The sequence below is a fragment of the Canis lupus genome, chromosome 30 (genome assembly GCF_011100685.1).
Source record: "Canis lupus familiaris isolate Mischka breed German Shepherd chromosome 30, alternate assembly UU_Cfam_GSD_1.0, whole genome shotgun sequence".
Lineage (NCBI taxonomy): Eukaryota > Metazoa > Chordata > Mammalia > Carnivora > Canidae > Canis > Canis lupus.
Genome location: NC_049251.1, coordinates 38,290,723 through 38,309,705, shown reverse-complemented (window position 1 = coordinate 38,309,705; position 18,983 = coordinate 38,290,723). Strand labels below are relative to the sequence as shown.

The window sequence follows — 18,983 nt, the reverse complement described above, 5'->3', positions numbered from 1 at the left end:
GGTCCCGAGCTCGGGACGGCCCCAGGGCCAAGCCCCCGCCACAGCAGGATGGTGGGGGAGGGCGGGGGGTGAGGGCTCCCCCCACGGCAGACACAGGACACTCGCTCGTGCAGCTGACACAAAGCGCGGCTACATCTCCCGGCCGTGCTCCCCGCCCGACTCCACTCCCAGGGCAAGCACAGCCCCACTCACAGAGACAGGGGGATGGACAAGATGGCACAGGGACAGGGGGCCGGGGGGCCAGGCAGGCTCGGCGGAGGAAGCGCCGAGGCCGGCAGCGGTGTCCTCATGGAGTGGTTTATTACGGTTCCATCTCACAAGGCAGGTGGGTGGGCGGCAGCGGCACATGAATGAACTCCAAGCCCCTGACAGACGTCTGCCTCGGGCGCATGCAAACAGTGCAACATGGGCAAGCGCAAACACGGGCGACCGAGGCGACACGGGACACGGAACACGGAACGGGGAACGAGGCTGGGCTGACGGGTCCCTAGAGAGGGGCCTGCTCTCCCCAACCCTTACGGGCAGGACAGGAAAAATAAGATTCGTACTTCTTGTAAAATGCCCATTTGCTGGGTACTTTCTTTCTCCTTATCTTGAAAAATAATAAAAAATAAACACACGGGAAAAAAATCTCAAAAAAAGGAAAGGAATAAAACTCTAAGAAGGCGAGAGATGGGAGGCCAGGAGAAGCCTGACTGCGGCGGGGGGCATCTGCCTCACGCTCCTCAGCCTCCTCCCTCCTTGGCCCTTCGGTGGGGCTCCCGACACCCCGCGGGTGGGTCCATGAGAAGAGGTGCCAGGCCTAGGCGGGGTCTCTGCGGGGCCAGAGGGGGCGCAGGCTGGGGCAGAGGAAGGAGGCCCACTGGCCCGCTGGGCTCAGTTCAGGCTGGGGCCCAGCCAGTGGGGGCACCAGGCCCACAATCGCTCCAGGTTCAGTCCCGCAGCCCCACGACCTGGGGTAGGAGGCAGCGGTCACAGGTGCAACTCGTGGGTTTTGATGTGCTCGAGCTGCTCCCGGAGCTGCAGGAAGGAGGGCCTTGTGGCAGCATCCAGGTGCCAGCAGTTCTTCATGACCTCGTAGACCGCAGGTGGGCAGCCGTCGGGGGCGTCCATCTTGTAGCCCTTCTCCACCCGAGGGACGACGTCCTTCAGGGGCTGTGGCAGGCGGGTGGTGTGAGTGTGCAGGGCCGACCCCCCGGGGGACCCCGACTCAGCTCCGGGGATCCCCCTCAGACCTGGGCCTCAGAGCCAGCAGGCCCCGAAGGTCCCGAGGGCAGGCCTGCAGCTCAGAACACCGAGCAGGGCCCAGGAGGCTCCCTAGCCCCCTCCCCGCCCCGCCCAGCCCTGCCCAGGCCCGGCGCCCAACTTACAATTCTTGGGTAAGGCACTCGCCCAAAGGAGTAGATTTCCCAGAGAAGGATTCCGAAACTCCACACGTCAGACTTGGTGGAGAATTTCTGCCACGTGGATGGGAGAAGCAGGGTCAGACCCTGGGGATTCGGGATTTGGCGGAGGCGGGGGAGGGGAGCCCAGGCCCCCCACCCAGCAGCCCCCGGGCTCAGGGTTAGGCCCCCTCCACCTTCTCTCTCAGGGCCTCCGGGGCCGTCCACTTGACTGGCAGCTTGCCCGTGTCCTGGGTGCTGGAGGCCTCCTTGGTGAGGCCAAAGTCGCTGACCTTGGCCACGTTGTCTTCAGACACCAGCACGTTGCGGGCAGCCAGATCCCGGTGCACGAAGTTGTTGCCCTCCAGGTATTCCATGGCCTCACAGACATCTCTGGGAGAGAGCCAGCCACACAGCCCCTCAGACAGGGCACCCACGGCACGGCAGGGCCCCCCCGAATGGGTGCTGCTTCACTCACAGTGAGAACTTGAGGAGACAGTCTCCGCCCAGCACCGATCGACCCCTCGACCGCAGATAGTCCACCAGGCTTCCCTAAAGCAGGACAGACAGACCGACTGGCCCCACGGGTCAGACTTGCCCCCCCCCATCCTCTCGAACCATGGGCTGGGTAAATACTTGAGGGGAACCCGCAGGGGAGGGCTCGGGGCATCACCGTGGAACGAGCAGTAGGTGCTGCAAGCTGGCCCCCGCGCCCCGGCAGTTCCCTGAGCTCGGAGCTCACAAATCTCTAAGGCAAACCCTGGCACTACCTCCATCCCACAGGGGAGGAAACTGAGGCCTGGTGAGGTCACAGGGAATGAAGGAGGAGTCAGGACAAAAGCTGAGCCCTGCCTGGTGACTACAAAGCTCAGCGGGGAGAGGGGCGCGGTGAGGGGCCCGGCGGGGAAGGCTGGAGTGTTCAGCCCAGGGCGGGGGCGGCTCTCCGGGCAGGGGCGCACCTTGGCCATGTACTCCGTGACAATGTACAGCCCGCCCTTCTCTTCCACGATCACACCCAGAAGCTGTACCAGGTTGCTATGCCGAAGTTGCCTGGGGCAGGATGGGGGTGGTCAGCGCTGCCAGGCCCCCCCATCCTTCCCCGCCCGGGGACACCTCCACACCCACTCGCAGCCCGACTCACGTCATCACAGAGGCTTCAGCCAGAAAGGCCTGGGCAGTGGCGTCATTTTTAATGCACTTGACAGCAACCTTGTTCCCTCGGTAATCGCCTAGCATCACGTCTGCGGGGCGAGGGCTGGAGGTTGTTCCCTGGACCCTCCACCAGCCCTCGGCCCTCCCGGCCCTCCCGCGGCCGCCACCCGCTCCCGCTCACCTCCAAACTCCCCCTTCCCAATGGTCTGCAGCAGCTTCAGGTCCTTCATGTTCAGTGCCCAGCCGCCTGGCGGGGGAGGGGGTGTCAGTGAGGGGTGGAGCCAGAGCAGGCGTCACAGTGTGTGGCGACCCGGGGAGGGCTCCTCCAGGGCTGGGGGCGGTGCCCGGAGCCCGAGGGAGGAGGCGGGGAAGCAGGTGAGCACGGGGGCGGGGATGGCACTCACTGCGGAAGAACTCATCCTGGGCGGCCACCGTGCCCTCCATGACCTTTGGCTTGATGAGGCGAGTACAGAGTCCGTCCGCGTCCGAGGTGTAGTGCTGCGGGGGGCAGGGCGGGGGCAGGGCGGGGGCTCAGGGCCAGCGCCGCGCCCGCCGCCTACGCGCACTGCCCGGCTCCAACCACCAGAGGGCGGCCGAGGCGAGCCCACCGGCCGGAGCTCCCCGGGTCCCCCCAGGGAAGGATTAGGGAGGTCCCGACTCAGATCTGTGACCCTCACTTCCACTGGGGCCACGGGCCTCACCAGCATCCCGAGGCGGAAGGCGAGCCCTGGCCTCTGGCCAGACGCGAGGAGGCCTCCCCCCAGCCAGGGGCTAGCAGGGGCAAGGAGCTGAGAACGAGCGCAGGAGGCGTCTGGGAGGCCGCTGGGGCTCCGGGAAGCCAGGTGTGGCCTCAACAGGACCAGCAGAACTGGCCTTGGGAGTTGCAGGGACATGTGGCCACAGCCACGCAGGGTTGTGACCTGACCACCAAGGTGCAGCTCATGAGGGCAGGCTTATGTGCGCGGCTTGACATGTGGCTCTGAGGCCTGGAGGGAGGCCTAGTTCTGGGGCGAGACTCCGACTCTGGCCCTGGCGTCTCTAACTGACAGCTGTGTGACCTGAGGCAGGTCCCGAAACCGCTCTGAGCCTCTCTGTCCCCCACCTGTGGTGGGTGCGTGGGGCCAGAAGTCAACCCTGGCACGCAGCAGGTGCTTCGCCAAGGCGAGGGGCGTGAGGAAACGCAGGCTCCGGAGGCGGCACGTGCCAAGGCCAGCCAGCAGTGGGGGGACACTGGGCCGGAAGCCGGGCCCGCTCACCTCCACCAGCTGCATGAGGTTCTCGAAGTACACCTCCTCGTCGATGCTGAGCTTGCTGGCGTGGTACATGATGCGGTAGTGCTCCACCTTGCCGTCACAGCTCACGCACAGCGTGTAGTCCCCCGGGTAGTTGGTGCTCTCCCGCACCAGGAACAGGCCGGTCTCGGGCGGGCACAGCAGCCGCTCGGCCTGCTCCCGCGTGATCTTGCCATGGAACCAGCTGCGGGGAGGCCGGGCCAGGGCTCGTGGCGGCTCCAGGCACGGACCCCGGCCACCCGGGCCCGCTGTCTGAGGCCCTCCCTCTGCGCCACCTCCCCATGGCCCCCACACGCTCCTCCTGCTTCGGGCCTCCCAGGCCCCGGGACCTAGCACCCGCGCCTCGCCCTCCGCCTGAGAAGCCTTCACGCGCTGCAACCCCTACGCCCGCTCGCTGCTTTCCTGACTCCTCTAGGGAACCAGGGCTTCTTGTCCTCCCTCCTCCCCACGCTGCAGACCCCGAGCGCTCCTTAGCAGTACTCACGGCATGAGGCTGAGCTTGGTGCCGGCCTTCACGCCCTCCCGTTTCTGGACGTAGTTGGCTGGGATGATGCCCTCACGGCCCACCTTGTTCTTGGCTTTGTACCAGTTTGGGTCCTGGGGAGAGGGCAGCCCAGACACACGCTCAGCCCTCCTTTGGCCCCCCTGCAGGGGAGCCCCCACCCAGCTAGAATGCCCAGAGGCGGGAGGGCATAGGTGTGGCCTTGTGAGGTCCCCGATTACCTTGGTGACCGCCACAATGGTGAGCACGTCTCCTTTGCAGAAGGGAAGGTCCTGCTCGGCAGTGCCATGGAAATTGTACTTGGCAATACATTCTGTACCGGATGGCCAGGCGGCCTGTAGGGCAGGCGACAGGTGGGCAGGTGGAGGGAGCCCGGGGCCCATCTCCACCCACTGCCCATCCGCCCTTCAGGACACAGACTCTCGTTGCTCTTTGTAAACCTCCTGCCCCGAGAACTCTGGGTGCCTTCCAGCTGAGATCCCCCCCACTGCCCCCAGGTCCGTACGCCCACCTTGAGGGCCCTGGGTCCAACAGTACAACACCCTAGAATTTTCCTTTGTCGAAGGCCAGGGTGGGGCCAAGGGGAGCAGACTGACGTGAGGCCTCGTTCTCTCTCCTCCACTGAGCACCCTTCCAGGGGTGGGGGGAGTACTCAACTGCCCCAACCCCCGCCCCCACGGTACCTGGATTGCTGACATCTTCTCAGAAGATCTGGCGTCCTCCTGTCACAGGAAGGCCACCCCGTCACTTGGTACCATGAGAGCTGCAGGGAGAAAGGGAAGACCGAGGAGGGGTGTGAGAAGCTGGCTCCTCCCAGTCACTGAGCCCCCCATTCCTTCCCCACAGCAATGTGAACACGTACCGAAGGCCCCTAGAGCTGGGACTCTTGGCAGCCTGAGAGCGCCGGATAGGGGGAGGCAGGGGCATGAAGGCTGAGGGCCCCCAGGGACGGAGGGGTCACCAATCCTAAGCCCATGGGGGCCTCACAGCCCCACCAAATGGCCAACAGAGGCAAAAGAAGCTCTGGGGGTGAGAAGCCCCAGGCCCAGAGGTCAGTCACGTGGTCTGTGGAGGAAGGGAGCCCAGGGCGGCTCTGTGAGCCTAGGAAAGGTGCAACGTAACTTGGGAAAGTCACCTGTTCCTCCGTGGGCCTCCTAGTCCCACAGCCTATAAAAAGGTGCCCAGGCAACATGTCTAAAGACAAAGGTACACCAACCTCGTGGCCCGGTCGCCCCACTTCTAGGTACACACCCAAGAGAACACAGGGCAGGTGTCAGCCCAGATGTGCACAAGAGCAACGGTGCGGCAGGATCTGTACCTCACGCTGGGAGCCGCCCCGATACCCATCAAGGGTAAGATGGCTAAGCTGTGGTGTCTTCCAGAGCGGTACATGCTGCGCAGCAGCAAACACGAGTAGACCGAATAATGAAACCACGATGATGAATTTCTGAAACAGTATCAACCCGAAAGCCCGACAGAGAGCACAGGCTGGGTAATCCCACGTAGACCGTATAAAATTCAAAATCTGGCTGAGCCCACGGTGCGGGACGGCAGCTGCCCTCGGAGGGGTAGAGCCACTGGAAGAGCGGAGTTCTCCTGGCCGCACCTCACGGAGCTGTACCCTTACGCCTGGGGCACTCTGTGGTTTCCTTCGGTGCAGGTGACCCCTCCAGAAAACCTCCAGCTGACCCACGCTCCAAGGGCGGCAAGCCACACAGACTCTGTGGCCCCAGCCTGGCACCCCCTTGACCGCCGCTGCCTTCCTGAAGCCCAGAGCCCCCCGAGCCCCCATCTCAGGAAGCAGTGGGGCTGGAGCCACTGTTCTCTGTTTCCAGGGGATAGAGGCTCAGACAGGCCAGTGACTCGTCCCTGCGTGTTAGGAGAGAAACCCCAGGAGTCCTGTTCCCAGATGCATTTGACAGGAAGGACAAGGTCTAGGGCCAGGCTGGGCAGTGGGAGGAGACGCTTGAGTGCATGTGCCTGGCCTGTGAGCTGAACAAGGACCGCAGGGCCGAGGCCCGTTTCTCGGAGCGGGGAGCCCCAGGGCCACACTCTGAAGAACAGAGAGCTTGGGGACAGAAGGCAAGCTGGAAAAGGTTCCACCGGGTGGGGTGCAGGCCGAGCCAGAAGGGCAGGTCGACAGGGACAGCCGAGAGGAAGGGGCCCGGCCGCGAGCCCCGGGAGGGCGGTGGGACACAGCCCGGCCATCTGAGCACCCTACCCGGCTGCTGTCGGGACAGTCCGGAGGTGCCCGCCCAGCACCAACCCTGCAGCTCAGCGGGGGCTTCAGACAAGGAACCGGGGCCTCAGCAGTGAAGTGCGCGGCTGAGGGCAGCAACGGCCGGGACAACCACCACTCCCGGCCTCACTCCGGCTTCCAGTCAGGCGGACCTGGCTCCGTCGAGTGTGCAACTCGGAAGAATGACTCAACCGTTCTGAGCCTCGGCTCCTCACCCTGCCAGGCGGGGACAGGCGTGCCCTGCATGCAGGCTGCGAGGGAGTAGGAGACCTCGGGCCTGAGAAGGTCTGGCGCGGGGCTGGGCATAGCCGCCCCCTTCCTCCGGACAGAAAGGCCTCCCTCCTCCGGCACGCGGGGCTTCGCGTCCCGAGGCCAACCTGCCGCCGTCTGCTGTCGGCACAGGAGCCCGGGGCCCACGAGGCCGAGCAGAGACATCGCCCCCACCGAACACACGGTCGCACGGCTGAGCTGCTGAGCCGGGGACAGGAACCGCCCGCCGGGCTCTCGTGGCCCACAAACCGTGGTGAGCCGCGAGCTGCTCTTGCCCCCGTTCCACAGGAGCGGAAACTGAGGCTCACGAGGCCGAACAACTTGTGTGAAGTCACACAGCTCGTTAGGGGTGACGGCCCAGAACCCAAATGAGGGTTCCACTGGGGCTGGCGGGGGCCCTGACCCTCAGGCCCTTCTGAACAGAGGCCCTGCCAGCTTTCCACACCCTCGGCCGGCCTCCCCTCCCTCCCCAGCTTGCCACCACTGGGCCACCACAGAGGGCATGGTGGCTGTGGCCCCGTTAGTCACCCTCCCCAAACACTCCCTTCCTGGCCTGCAGCTGCTGCCGCCGCCTCCCCACTGACATGACAATAATAATAAAAATAATAATAGGCCGTTTTCTGAGCACTTGTTCTGTGCCAGGCCCCGTCCTTGGCACGTAATGGCTCATCTCATCCTCTAACAACTGAGCCTGTTACTCCCCCCATATTGTAGACGAGGACCCTGAGCGAGGTCAAGAGGCAAAGTGGTCTTGCCAAGAGGCAAGGGGGCTTACACCTCCCGGGAGCACCCTGCCACGCTCGGGCCTCGACTGCCCAGCCCCGGCACCATGGGGCGCCCAGAGGACGGGCAAGCGCCACTGGAGAGGCCAGGGTGGGCTAGCTCAAGGGGCCAGGCTCCGACAACCAGACATCTGGAAGGCAGGGGAAGGAGCTGAGCCCTCCCTTGGTCTATTGCCTAAAACTTCAGGACCTGGTTTCTCCACCTGTACAATGGGTTGGCGGTACCTCCACAGCAGCCAGGGCTGCTCTGCACGCAGCTGCCAGGCGCCTCGACCCGCCCCTGCCCAGGAATGCTGCAGGGCAGGCCGTGGGCTCTTGCACAGCTCCTCCCTGCTGGCGTCAAGCCCAGGCGGGCTCAGAGGTCTCCCTCCCGAGGGTCCTGAGGGGCCAGGGGCCAGCTCCCTCCAGGTTGGACACAAAGAGCCAGGATGGCTGGGAGGGGCCCCTGTGAACCTAGGGCTCTGGTCTGGACCCCTGGCACACAGGGGTCCCTTTGGAGTCACATGAACCTACTTTTAGGCCACTCTGTGGAGGCTGCTGGGACGCTGTCCTGGGAGTCAGGGGCTCTGAGTCCTATTCCTGGCTCTGCCACCAACTTGCTGCGTGTGACCTTGGGAAAGTCATTTGACTTTTCTGGGACCTGCTGGCTCTCTGGCACCTCAGACGGACCTGTGTCCCACCTGCTGTTCCCACCTCGCCTGGCATTCCCTCTCCACTCCCTCCCTCTTCTCTACCCAAGGAACTTCCTCTCAACCTCCGGGTCACAACTGAGGCATTGCTTCTGTTTCACGTGTGCCTACAAAGTCCCTGTGGTATTGTCTATGGTGGCAAGCGACTGGGAAGCGATCTTTATGTCCATCAGTGAGGGACCAGGCAAATAAACAGCCGGGTATCCCTAAGAGGGAACAACAGTCCCTGCGGTGACGGGGCCCCGACCTTCAGGTGCTGACACACAGCACCCGTATGATGCAGCAAGCCGGAAGGGCAAAAAGCCAGCTCAAGTCGCTCAAGGAAAAGCTGCTGGGGGGAACGAGACAGTGACATGGCTTCCAAAGACTACCCCACAGGTGAATCAGAAAGCAGAAAAGCATCTACACAACAGGTGGACCTGGCAGATAGACCTATCGATCTATCTCGTTAACCACGCGACCGAATCAAGCATCACCCACGATGAGAGCAACGACAGAGCGTCTCCCACCGGGACGCCCGGAGGAGGGCACAGCATCCCGGGGGTAGGATTCCCACGGAGCCCGTTAACCTGACTCAAATCAGGAAGATGCAATCAGGCACAGCCTCGACAACTGGCCCGGACTCTCGAAGTTAATGTCGTAAGAGACAAAACCAAGGAACATGCAGAGGCTGGGGAATGTTCTCGAATAAACAGGACGCTAGAGGCATGTGACACAACAACAAAATGGTATTTCTGTGAGGTGAAGGAGGTGTCAACTAACCTTACCGTGGTAACTATTTAGCAACACACGTACATCAAATCACCACGCTGTACACCTTAAACTTACACAACCTTATATGGCAATTACATCTCCATAAAGCTGGGGGAAAAAAGGTGAAAGGAACAGGACAACAAGATTCAGTGAGAGATCCTGAACTGGATTCTGGCTCAGAGGGAAAAAGACAGTAGCTATAAAAATCATTGGATGACAGTTGGAAAAATGGAAATGTAAGGTAATATTATGGAATTTTAATGTCAATTTTCCTAAGGACGATCCTGGTGCTGTGATTACGTAAGAGGTGCACGCTCAAGTACTTAGAAATGAAGATGTAGGATGCCTGCAACTAACAAACACACCAGCAAAAAACTCCACAAATACGCATCTCGGTATATGAAAGAGGGAAACCAAATATGGCAAAATGTTAAGACCTGGTGAATCTGGGTAAGGGATGGTTGGGTATTTGTTACATTATTATTTCAGTTTCTTATTATTTTTATTACCTTTAAAGATTTTATTTATTTCAGAGAGAGAGAGAGCGTGCATGCACATGAGTACAGTGGGGGTACGGGGAGGGACAGAGTGCAGGGCCAGAAGCCGGGCTTGATCTCACAACCCCAAGACCACAACCTAAGTGGAAATCAGGAGTCAGACGCTCGACCAACTGCGTCACTCAGGCACCCCATTATTATTATTTTTTAAAAGTAATCTCTACATCAAGCGTGGAGCTCAAACTCATGATCCTGAGATCAAGAGTCACATACGCGGGACGCCTGGGTGGCTCAGCAGTTGAGCGCCTACCTTCAGCCCAGGGCGTGATCCTGGAGTCCCGGGATCGAGTCCCATGTCGGGCTCCCTGCATGGAGCCTGCTTCTCTAGAGCCTGTGTCTCTGCCTCTCTCTCTCTGTGTCTCTCATGAATAAATAAATAACATCTTTAAAAAAAAAAAAAAAAGTCACATATTCCATGCACTGAGTGGGCCAGGTGCCCTATTTCAGCTTTTTAGTAGGTTTGAAATACTCCAAGTGAAAGGCCGTGAGAAAAGACAAGGTGAGGGACCTGATCCATGGTACGTGACACACAAGGCATCCCTAACTCCAATCCACGCAGATCATCCCTGAAAGACAGAAGAAACTGGCAACACGAGTTGTCTCTGGGACTGGGGGGGGGGGTGTCAAGTTTAAGGGAAGATTACTTTCCACTGTGAGTTTGCTATTTTGTCCTTTCTGACTTCTTTTTTTTAAACCACATGTATCTATTACTAACTTCCCCCTAAAAATAAGGTTGAAAATAAATCACTTTTGAAAACCGCCTCTGCCAGGAGCCTCCCTTGGTTCCCCGGCCGTGCTCCAAGGCCTCCCCAGCCTCTCACACATCCCCAGGCTCCAGAGACAAGCTCCCTGCTCGTGGCCTGGGAGCTGGGGGGGGGGGGGGGGGGGGGGGGCTGGGAGCTGACTCATGTGCCCAGCATGGGCTGAGCCCAGAGTGGCTGCTCGGTGAGTGAGTGCTGAATGAATGAATGAACCAACAAAGGAGAGGAGGAAGCCAGGCCGGCTGCGCCACACCAAGGTCCCCTAACTGACAGGACTATATTTAACCCCAAAGGGACAGCAGCTGTCAGCACACCCGCCAAGGACCAGGGGGCAGGGGGCTTTGGAACTCTGTGAAGTCAGCGCTTCACTCTGATTTCCTGCCCCAAACCCGACTCCCAGCAGTCCTTGTGCTGGGGTCCCAGGAACAGGCTGGGCATTGTGCCCAAGCACTGAGGTCAGTGGCTGCAGCCTCAGGCAGGCCTTTCTTGGTAGCCCAGGCTGGCAGGGAGTCGGGGAAGCAAGGAGAACTGGGAGCCCCCAAACTCCCAGGCCACCCTCTCCCTGCCCACGGGGCAGCAGCAGACCCCCACAGCTATCACGTGCTGAAGGCCAGGGCAGGTCAAGAGGCTCCTGCCCTGCCCCCCTCACCAAAACTCCACTGCTTACTGGGGCGTGGGAGCCTTCAATAACTGTTTACACCCAGCTAAAAATACCCACTGAAAAGGGAAGTGCACAAGAGACCTGGGGGAACTCGGGGCCACGGCCCCCAGAGACTTTGGTTCTGCCACAGGACCCAGCTGGAGCGTGTTGGGGGCAGGGGCAGCTGCCGAGCGACAGGCAGGTTCTCCACGCCTTCTCACTCTTCGAGCCAGTGTTCCTGGAGCCTCCCTGTGCCACCAGCACCCTGCCTGGCCGGCCAGGACGGACAGGAGAAAAGGGCCCAGGAGACCCCGAGGGCCTAAGAACCTCGCTCATCCGTCCGTCTTCCCCTCTGCGCCCAGCCTAAGGCCGCCACCAAAACGCAGCCCTGCCTCTGTCCTCCTGGCTGCCAGTGCGTCGTGGCCAGGTGTGCTCGGTGCCCCGACAGACAGGACAGACACGGCAACCGGGAAAGCTTCCAAGGGGAGGGGAGCTGGAGCCCGGGGGATTTCAGTGGAAGCAACTGGGAGGGGGCTGTGCCAGACCGGGCCAGGATTTCGTGTCCAAGACCGTGGCATGGAAGTCACGGAGGGCAGAAGGCTCGGGCCGGGGTCCAGAGCGGCTCTGAACCGGCCCGGAAGTTCCGACAGGCCACAGGGAGATAACAGGCAAAACTGAGCTGCTGATTGAGGCCCGCGCCCCTGGAGGCAGGGCACCTGAGGGGGCGGGGCGCGCCAGCAGCTGGGCTGGTTTGGCAGCCGGGCCATCAGCCCCACCTCGGCTCTGGAGATGACACTCAGGCTGAGGACAGGGTGATGCCCCGGCCGCGCAGCAGGCAGGGGGCTGGAGGGCCGGACCCTCAGCAGCCCCTGCACACACATCTCAGGGTCAGGCTGCGGAACTGCGCCCGAGACCCTTGGAGATGCCCACGCCTCCCTGGGGGTCGAGGAAGGCTGGGAGGATGGCCTCACCTTGGCTGCAGAGCCCCCACCCTGGGTCTCCTCAGTCTTCGGCACCCCTGCCCTAAGGGTAGGGGTGAGTCAATGGCTAAAAAATGTTTAAAACTAAATTACAGCAACTCATGGCCTCTTCCCTGCCCCCAATGGCTCGTGGGACCGGAAATCCCATCTAGTGGTTTGGGAGGCACGGGGGCTGGAGTTATAGAAGGCTAATGGGAAGGCACCGCTGGGGCTTGAGGCTGACACTCCTGGCCCAGAAAGGTTTCTAATTACCGCTCAGGAACCTAATTACCTACATGCACTGGGCAGGGGGGACTTGGGGCCTCCCCAAGGGTCCTAACACAGGCCTCTGTCCCCTGCCCCCACCCCACACTGCACAGGCTGTGGTCTTTGCATGGCCATTTGCCTACATTTACATATAGCCTCTCAGCACTGACCTCCAACGGACAGTTAAAAATCCCGAGTGTCCTTGTCCTGTACCTCAAGTCCCCTATGTACATAACAGGTGGGGGAACCGAGGCCCAGAGGCCCACGAATTGCCTTGAACTTTGGCCCCCAGATTCTCGGGTCTCCCCATTGCAGAACTGGGACCCTCAAACACAGAGCCCAACACAGAGGACTCACGGCCTTGCTACCCACCCGACGGAGGAGGACGCTGTCAACACTCTCCCCTAGCAGGATGGGCTATAAAAATGAAAGCATGGGAATGACAGCCCCCCAGCCCGGCCCCCTGGCAGGTACTTAAGTCTCAAAAACCCCCATGAGGTTTTACTGTTATGTCTGTTTGACAGAGGAGGGACCAGGCTGACAGGCCACCAGCTTCAAAGGGGCTAGAGCAGATATGTGAACTCAGATCTGTCTGAACTTGGTCAGGAGAAAAAGCCCCAGCCTTTCCTTGGGCAGGATGGAGGACACCCTGAAAACTGGCGGCCAGCTGAGAGCGGGGGCTGAAGGGAGGCCTGCCTAGAGCTCGGCCCTCCTGCTCTGGGGAGCAGAGGTCACACGTGGGCCCACTCCTCGCTCCATATCCTGCTTTGCACGGAGAGGCCAAGAGTCTGTCCATGGCCACACAGCAGCTAGAGGAGCCAGCAACCCTAGGAAGGGAGAAGCTCCAACCCTTGGTTTTCCTGGCATTTCCCCTCCAGGAAGTCCTCCTGGCTGCTCCAGCCTACAGCAGATCCCCAGCTTCTGAGCTCCCACCAGCCCTGCCAGGAAGTGGAACCACAGGCCTCCCCTGACCCCTCGCGGAGTCTGGTCTCTGCTGGCCAGCAGGGGAGCTCTCCCTTCCAGGAGGCCTGCGGCCTGTGGCCGGGACAGCACAGGATGCCAGCGCAGGTCCCGGGGACCAGGGTGGAGACCTGGTGTGGGGCTGGGCAGGGCTGAGAAGCAGCAGCCCGGGAAGGCAGGCGTCAGAGGACACCCAGGTTTTCACCCACCTACAGGGCTTTGGGCTGTGAGGAGAGCAGCCGGGGCGCGGGGTGTCTCCCTCCTGCTTGTTCCTGCAGCTCTGGGCCCCGACCAGGAAGGGGCGGGGGTGGGGGGAGCAGGGGGACGGAGGGAAGCTGCGGTCGGAGGCCGCCGAGGCGTACAAAGCCAGGGTGTGATGAGAAGCTCCTCTCCTCGCAGTACCTCAAAACCAGGAAGAGAAACTGAGCAGGGAGAAAGAACACACTGGGCTGTGAGGGGCCCTCGGATCCCCGGGCACCTGCCAAGGGGAGCGCCTGGGCCTTCCGGGCCTCGGCCTCTCCTCTCCAGAGGAAGAATGGGATTCCCTCCCTCCTGCCAGGCGGCTGCATCTTGCTGGATAAACGAGCTCCCCCCAGCTGGCGGAGCACTCGCCATCCCCCTGCCATCCCCCTGCAGCTCCGGCCTCTCCCGGGAAGCGGGGGCTTGGCCCCCAAAGCTAGCCTCGCCCTGCTCGCTTCTCCCTCAGCCACGCAGGGAGCACACTAGCTCTTCCTTCACCAGCTCTTTATTTTTAGGTCTGAATTTGACTTTAATCATTACTTAGCGGATTCTATTTCCAGCCCTCGAATGAAGGGACCCACAGGAGAGGAGGAAGGGAGGCAGTGCTCCCTGCCTGGCATGGGGGGCAGCCTGCTCCTCCACCCATCCTGTCCCCAACTAAGGCCAGGGGACTGAGAAACAGCCGAAGGGCTTACCCCAGCCAGGCCAGCATCTTGGAGGGGACCCCACCCTGTGACCTCATCCCAGCCCAAGCTGTGGGACAGGAGGGCAGTTGTAATGCCCACTTCCCCTGCGCCAAGACCAGGGAGGAGGGAGACGCTCCACGGGCAAACATCTAGCAGCTAGAATCTGAGGTCACGTGCCTGGGAGACCTCTGCATCGGATGGGCCACCTAGGGGAGGACCTCCTGCCCAGGTTAGTCCCAGGCTACCGTTAGGTCATCTGGGGCTACGGTCTCTTAGGCCCCAGGAGTGCCAAGTGGAGAAGGATTCCCTCCCACTGCCCATGGCATGGCCCCAGGAGGGCACTCCCAGTTACTGTGGTCTCCACGGAGGCAGAACAAAAGGAAGCAAGGAGTGGCACAGCAGTCTGCACTCGGGTCAGACCCAGGGAACACCTGCCGAAGAGGAGGCCGCTAACACACAAGACTTCCCCAGTGATTTGTCTATGTTCCCTTCCAACTCCCATCCGGGGGGCTAGAAACCCTGCACCCCCCTCCCTCAGCCAATTTTCTTTCCTTTCACCCCCCACCCTCTGCCACCGGGAAAGGGTAGGGAGAAGAGGCTGGCATGCCATCCCTGGGTTGGGGCTCAGGATGCCTGCCTGGGCTCCTTGCCCAAGTTGTGGTTTTCCCAGGGAAAGTAGGCCTCTGTCTCCAGTAGGGAAATTTGGGGTGGCCCCGGAAGTAGCTGAAGCTAGCGGGGGTAGGAGGAGGCCAGGCTCTCAGGAGAGGCCTGGTCCAGTCAGCTCTGCTGCCAGGAGACCAAAGGGGGATCATGATCACGCGAGCTTTTGCCCTTCTGCTCCACGGGAGGTTTCTGTCCTCCCTGAGTTCGCCTTAGGACCTGCGTTACCGTTTGACAGGTGTTACCGCCCCAGTCAAACTCTCCAGAACCCAGCCAGTAACCCATCTTCCCAAGGCCAGGTCCGTGTCCTGGACCAGCCAATCAGGTGGTGATGGGCGGGTGGGGTGGGACAGGGCACTGGCCAGGGCAGTCCAGGGGCCCAGGTGTCACCCCCACACACAGAGGCGGCCTGCAGGCTCTGAGCAACGCCAACCTCTCCTTACAAAGTGCATCCTGGAGGCGAGGGGCGGTGCCAGGTGCTTTCTAGTACCTTGGTTAGTTAGCCTGGACCCTGCTCACAGTCCCCACTGCCCCAGGTATGGCCATCCTGTGGTGCCCATAAAGGAAGCCCATCTCAGAGGGTGACGGCCTAGATGGCGTGGCTGGGCCTGGACCTGCAGCAGCTGCCCACTCCTTGCCATTCCCCAGGCTGCTCAGGGGGCCTGTGGTCACACCAGCTGTACGGGCAACAGCGGTGAAACGAGTTTAGTCAGGGGGCCCGGGTGAGGTCACTGCAGCCTAGAGCTTTGGAACACCGGGCAACTTCTCAGGGGTGAGGTTCCCGGGGCTGGGCAGCAACGTGAGGAAATGCTCAGAGACACAGAACGAAACGAAAAAAGGTACCATGGTGCGCACCCTCCAATGACACAGTGAGGAAGGCGGAAAAAAAAAATCAGGAATAAGACAGGCAGGGAACTCCAAAAGGCAAACACTTCCTCCGCTAGTGAAACTGCAATTCTTGTTTTGTTTTCTAAGTTTTCTGTAATGCTGTGTTGTTACTCTCTGCATTAAGAAAGTAGCAGATAGGGGGATCCCTGGGTGGCGCAGCGGTTTGGCGCCTGCCTTTGGCCCAGGGCGCGATCCTGGAGACCCGGGATCGAATCCCACATCGGGCTCCCGGTGCATGGAGCCTGCTTCTCCCTCTGCCTGTGTCTCTGCCTCTCTCTCTCTCTCTGTGACTATCATAAATAAATTTAAAAAAAAATTTAAAAAAAAGAAAGAAAGAAAGAAACAAACAAACAAGCATATAGGGCAGCCCGGGTGGCCCTACCGGTTTAGTGCTGCCTTAGGCCCAGGGTGCCATCCTGGAGACCCGGGATCGAGTCCCGCATCAGGCTCCCTGCATGGAGCCTGCTTCACCCTCTGCCTCTCTCTCTGTGTCTCTCATTAATAAATAAAATCTTTAAAAAAAAAAAAAAGGAAAAAAAGAAAGCATCACATAGTTTTCTCCTGAGCTCAGACTTGCTTCCCCTGGGACCTGACTGCCCCCCCCAGATCTGGCCCTGACGTCCGGGACGTCTTCCACGGAGGGACGGCCTTTCTGATTTGGAACAGCCCCTTGGGCACCTGCAGGGCCCTCCTTACATTCTCTATTTTTTTAAAGATATTTATTTATTCATGAGAGACACAGAGAGAGAGGCAGAGACACAGGCAGAGAGAGAAGCAGGCTCCCTGCAGGGAGGGACTCGATCCCGGGACTCTGGGATCACACCTGAGCCGAAGGTAGACGTCCAGCCACTAAGCCACCCAGCCGTCCCTCCCTACCTTCTCTTTCCTGGACCAAACTCTTTCTTTGGGAACTCTGTGTCGGGGCTTCAAGAGGCCTCAAAAAATAGAGCCCAGAACTGGACCCAGGCCGTTCTCCCCCATGAGGCCAGCTGGCAGCTTGTTCGGGCGGCTGCATCATGCACTGTGACCCCTGGGCCTTAGCCCCACCTGTACCCCGGTCTGCTCACGGTGGCTCAACCTCTTGGGCCCTGGTGCCCCCTGTAGCAGCCCCGGAGACTATCATGTGGTCCTTCCTTGCCCCTGACCCGACGCAGAAAGAAGAGCAGCCACTTCTGCAAGGGGGGAAGGCAACAAGCTCACCAGATAAGAAACACATCTCCACACGTGCGCTGGCCGGACGCCAGACCCTTTTCTGCCAAGGCCTGGGGACCCTGGGGCCGCATCCACATAGCTCACAGTTGGCATAAAAGTGCCCGATCTTCAGGCCTCAGTCCCAGGCCCTCAGGCCGGAAAGGAAGTTAGGGCCGGGTGTGGGGCGCCTCACAGGCCCACCACTTCTGGGTCCCCTTCGCTGTGCATGGCGGGGCAACTGGAAAAACACTACATCACGGGCAGAGTCTGGAGCAGGACAAAACTACCAACGGCCCCACGGGGGCCCAGACAGAGCTCAACAGCCTCCAGGGAACCTCCTACCCTCCAGGGAGCAAGAGGACCCTGCCACCCTCCCAGCCTTCCTTGTGCTGCCTCTGCCCCGTTACTGCTGGGGCCCCATCAAGAAAGATGCTGGAACCACCAAAGCGTGGGGAGCTTGGAACGGGCCCGCTGTGTGTGCCCACTGGCCACGCTGCTCCACCACGGCTGTGGAAGCGGGGCTCTCCCCTTCCCTGTCTGGACCCCATTCGTGTTCTGGACTTGGCTGCTCCTGGGGCAGCTGGGCCCAGTGTGTGGGAGGCCTGGGTCGGGACTGACTGCCAGGCTGTTTCCACTCTGTGCCGTGGCCACACCAGACAAGGTGCCCCCCTCCCGCCACATCCCCTGTCAGCAGCACCCACCTCAGGCACCAAGGGGAAATCCCGTGGGCAGTGCGACACGGCCTGAGCCCAGAGCCGGGCAGCGCTGGGGCCGGAAGCCCTCTGGAGGGAAGCACGTGCTCACCCACAAGGTCCCCCGGGTCAGGCTGGGGGCCTGGGTCCTTGGTGGGAGAAGGCACCTGCCTGCCTTCCCTCCATCTACAGCAGTCCTGCTCCGCGGAGCGGAGCCTGGAAGGACGGCCGGACCCTGGCGGAGACCTGGGGTGGCAACTTCCCACTTTGAGCCTCAGTTTCCTGGTCCACAAAACGCCGAGGGGAGGTGAACCCCTAAGTTAACCACCAAGGATCTGGTGGCCGGACACGCCTCTTCCTGACACGGGGCCTGGGCCTCGAGGCGTCTGGGAGAATGAGATGACCGGGCTGCAGGGAGGGGGGGCACCGTCCCAGGGCCCGGTGTCACATCCCCACACACAGAGGATCTGCCCAGTGTCTCCACCCAAGGGTCACAGGTCTCTCGGCTGAGGCCTGGCCGTCTGGGAGGGGGACAGGCTGAACCTCCTGCAAGATCAAGGAGGTGCTCGGGCCCTGGGCCTCCTGAGCCTCGGCCCCGGCGGGGAGGGGGTTCGGAAGGGGGCAGGCCGGGCCCGCGCGGAGGGCCGGGCAGGTCCAGGGCCTGGGGGCTCCCGCCGACCCCCTCGGGGCTCCCTGGGGCTCCCTGGGGCTCCAGCCGGCCCTGCCAGGCGGGGCCAGGAGGGCAGGGGTCCGTGGGGCTCCCGGGCAGCACCTCCGGCCCCCCCCCCCCCCCGTCGGGCTGACAGCGGCTCCCGGGAGAATTCAAACCGGGAAGGCGGGGGTCAGGGCGGGGGGACGCGAGCGCGGCGCCCCGGGCCGGGCGGGCGGGAGGCGCGACCTGCCCCGGCCCCCGGCCGCCCCCTCCCCCAGACCCCGCCCGCACTCACCTCTCGGGGCGCTGCGGTCCGGCCACCCCGCGGCGGGCAGCATCAGCGGGCTGCGGGGCGGCGCACGCGGCCGGGGCGCGGAGGGCGCGGGGTCCCCGGGGGCGCGGTACAAAGCGGCGGCGGCGGCGGCGGCGGCCGGGGGGGCGGGGGCGGGGGCGGGGGCGGCGGGAGGAAACAATGTAGCCGCGCGGCCCCGCAGAGTTCCGCTTCCGAGCGCGGCCGGGCCGGGCCGGGGCCGGGGCCGGGCCGGGGCGGGGACGTGGCGGCCGGGCCGGGGCGGGGAGCCGGGGCCGGGGCGGGGAGCCGGGGCCGGGGCCGGGGCCGGGGCCGGGGTCGGGGCGGCGGGCTCCCGCGCTGCAGGGCCGGGCGGGGTCTGGCGGCCGCGGGCTGGCCGGGACGCGGCCCCGACGGCGGGGGCGCCCCGCTCGGACCCCTCCCCGCGGGCCCCCGGGCGGGCGGGCGCGGGCGGGGGGC

The 18,983-nt window shown here is 62.3% G+C and overlaps 1 protein-coding gene across 4 annotated transcripts; it reads right to left on the bottom strand.

Annotated features, from left to right (window-relative positions):
- Window positions 1-276: 276 nt before the first annotated feature.
- CSK (C-terminal Src kinase) lies at window positions 277-18,587 on the bottom strand. Of its 4 annotated transcripts, none has more exons than XM_038580998.1 (13): window positions 18,510-18,587; window positions 5,012-5,091; window positions 4,550-4,663; window positions 4,311-4,423; window positions 3,791-4,010; window positions 2,939-3,032; window positions 2,716-2,781; window positions 2,524-2,623; window positions 2,342-2,432; window positions 1,861-1,934; window positions 1,580-1,775; window positions 1,371-1,457; window positions 277-1,155 (listed from the first exon to the last, which is right to left on the bottom strand). In XM_038580998.1, exons 2-13 carry the CDS (start codon window positions 5,024-5,026, stop codon window positions 973-975), a joined length of 1,353 nt encoding a protein of 450 aa, XP_038436926.1. In that variant the 5' UTR covers window positions 5,027-5,091; window positions 18,510-18,587; the 3' UTR covers window positions 277-972. The 4 variants fall into 4 exon arrangements, with proteins under 4 accessions (XP_038436926.1, XP_038436927.1, XP_038436928.1 ...); XM_038580999.1 differs by lacking the exon at window positions 18,510-18,587 and adding an exon at window positions 17,572-17,864; XM_038581000.1 differs by lacking the exon at window positions 18,510-18,587 and adding an exon at window positions 13,415-13,480.
- Window positions 18,588-18,983: the final 396 nt, after the last annotated feature.

Coding starts and splice junctions, on each gene's coding strand:
- CSK (XM_038580998.1), bottom strand. Junction 2,624..2,715: donor TGGGAAGGGGGAGTTTGGAG/GTGAGCGGGAGC, acceptor CTCGCCCCGCAG/ACGTGATGCTAGGCGATTAC. Junction 1,458..1,579: donor CGGAGGCCCTGAGAGAGAAG/GTGGAGGGGGCC, acceptor TCCACGTGGCAG/AAATTCTCCACCAAGTCTGA.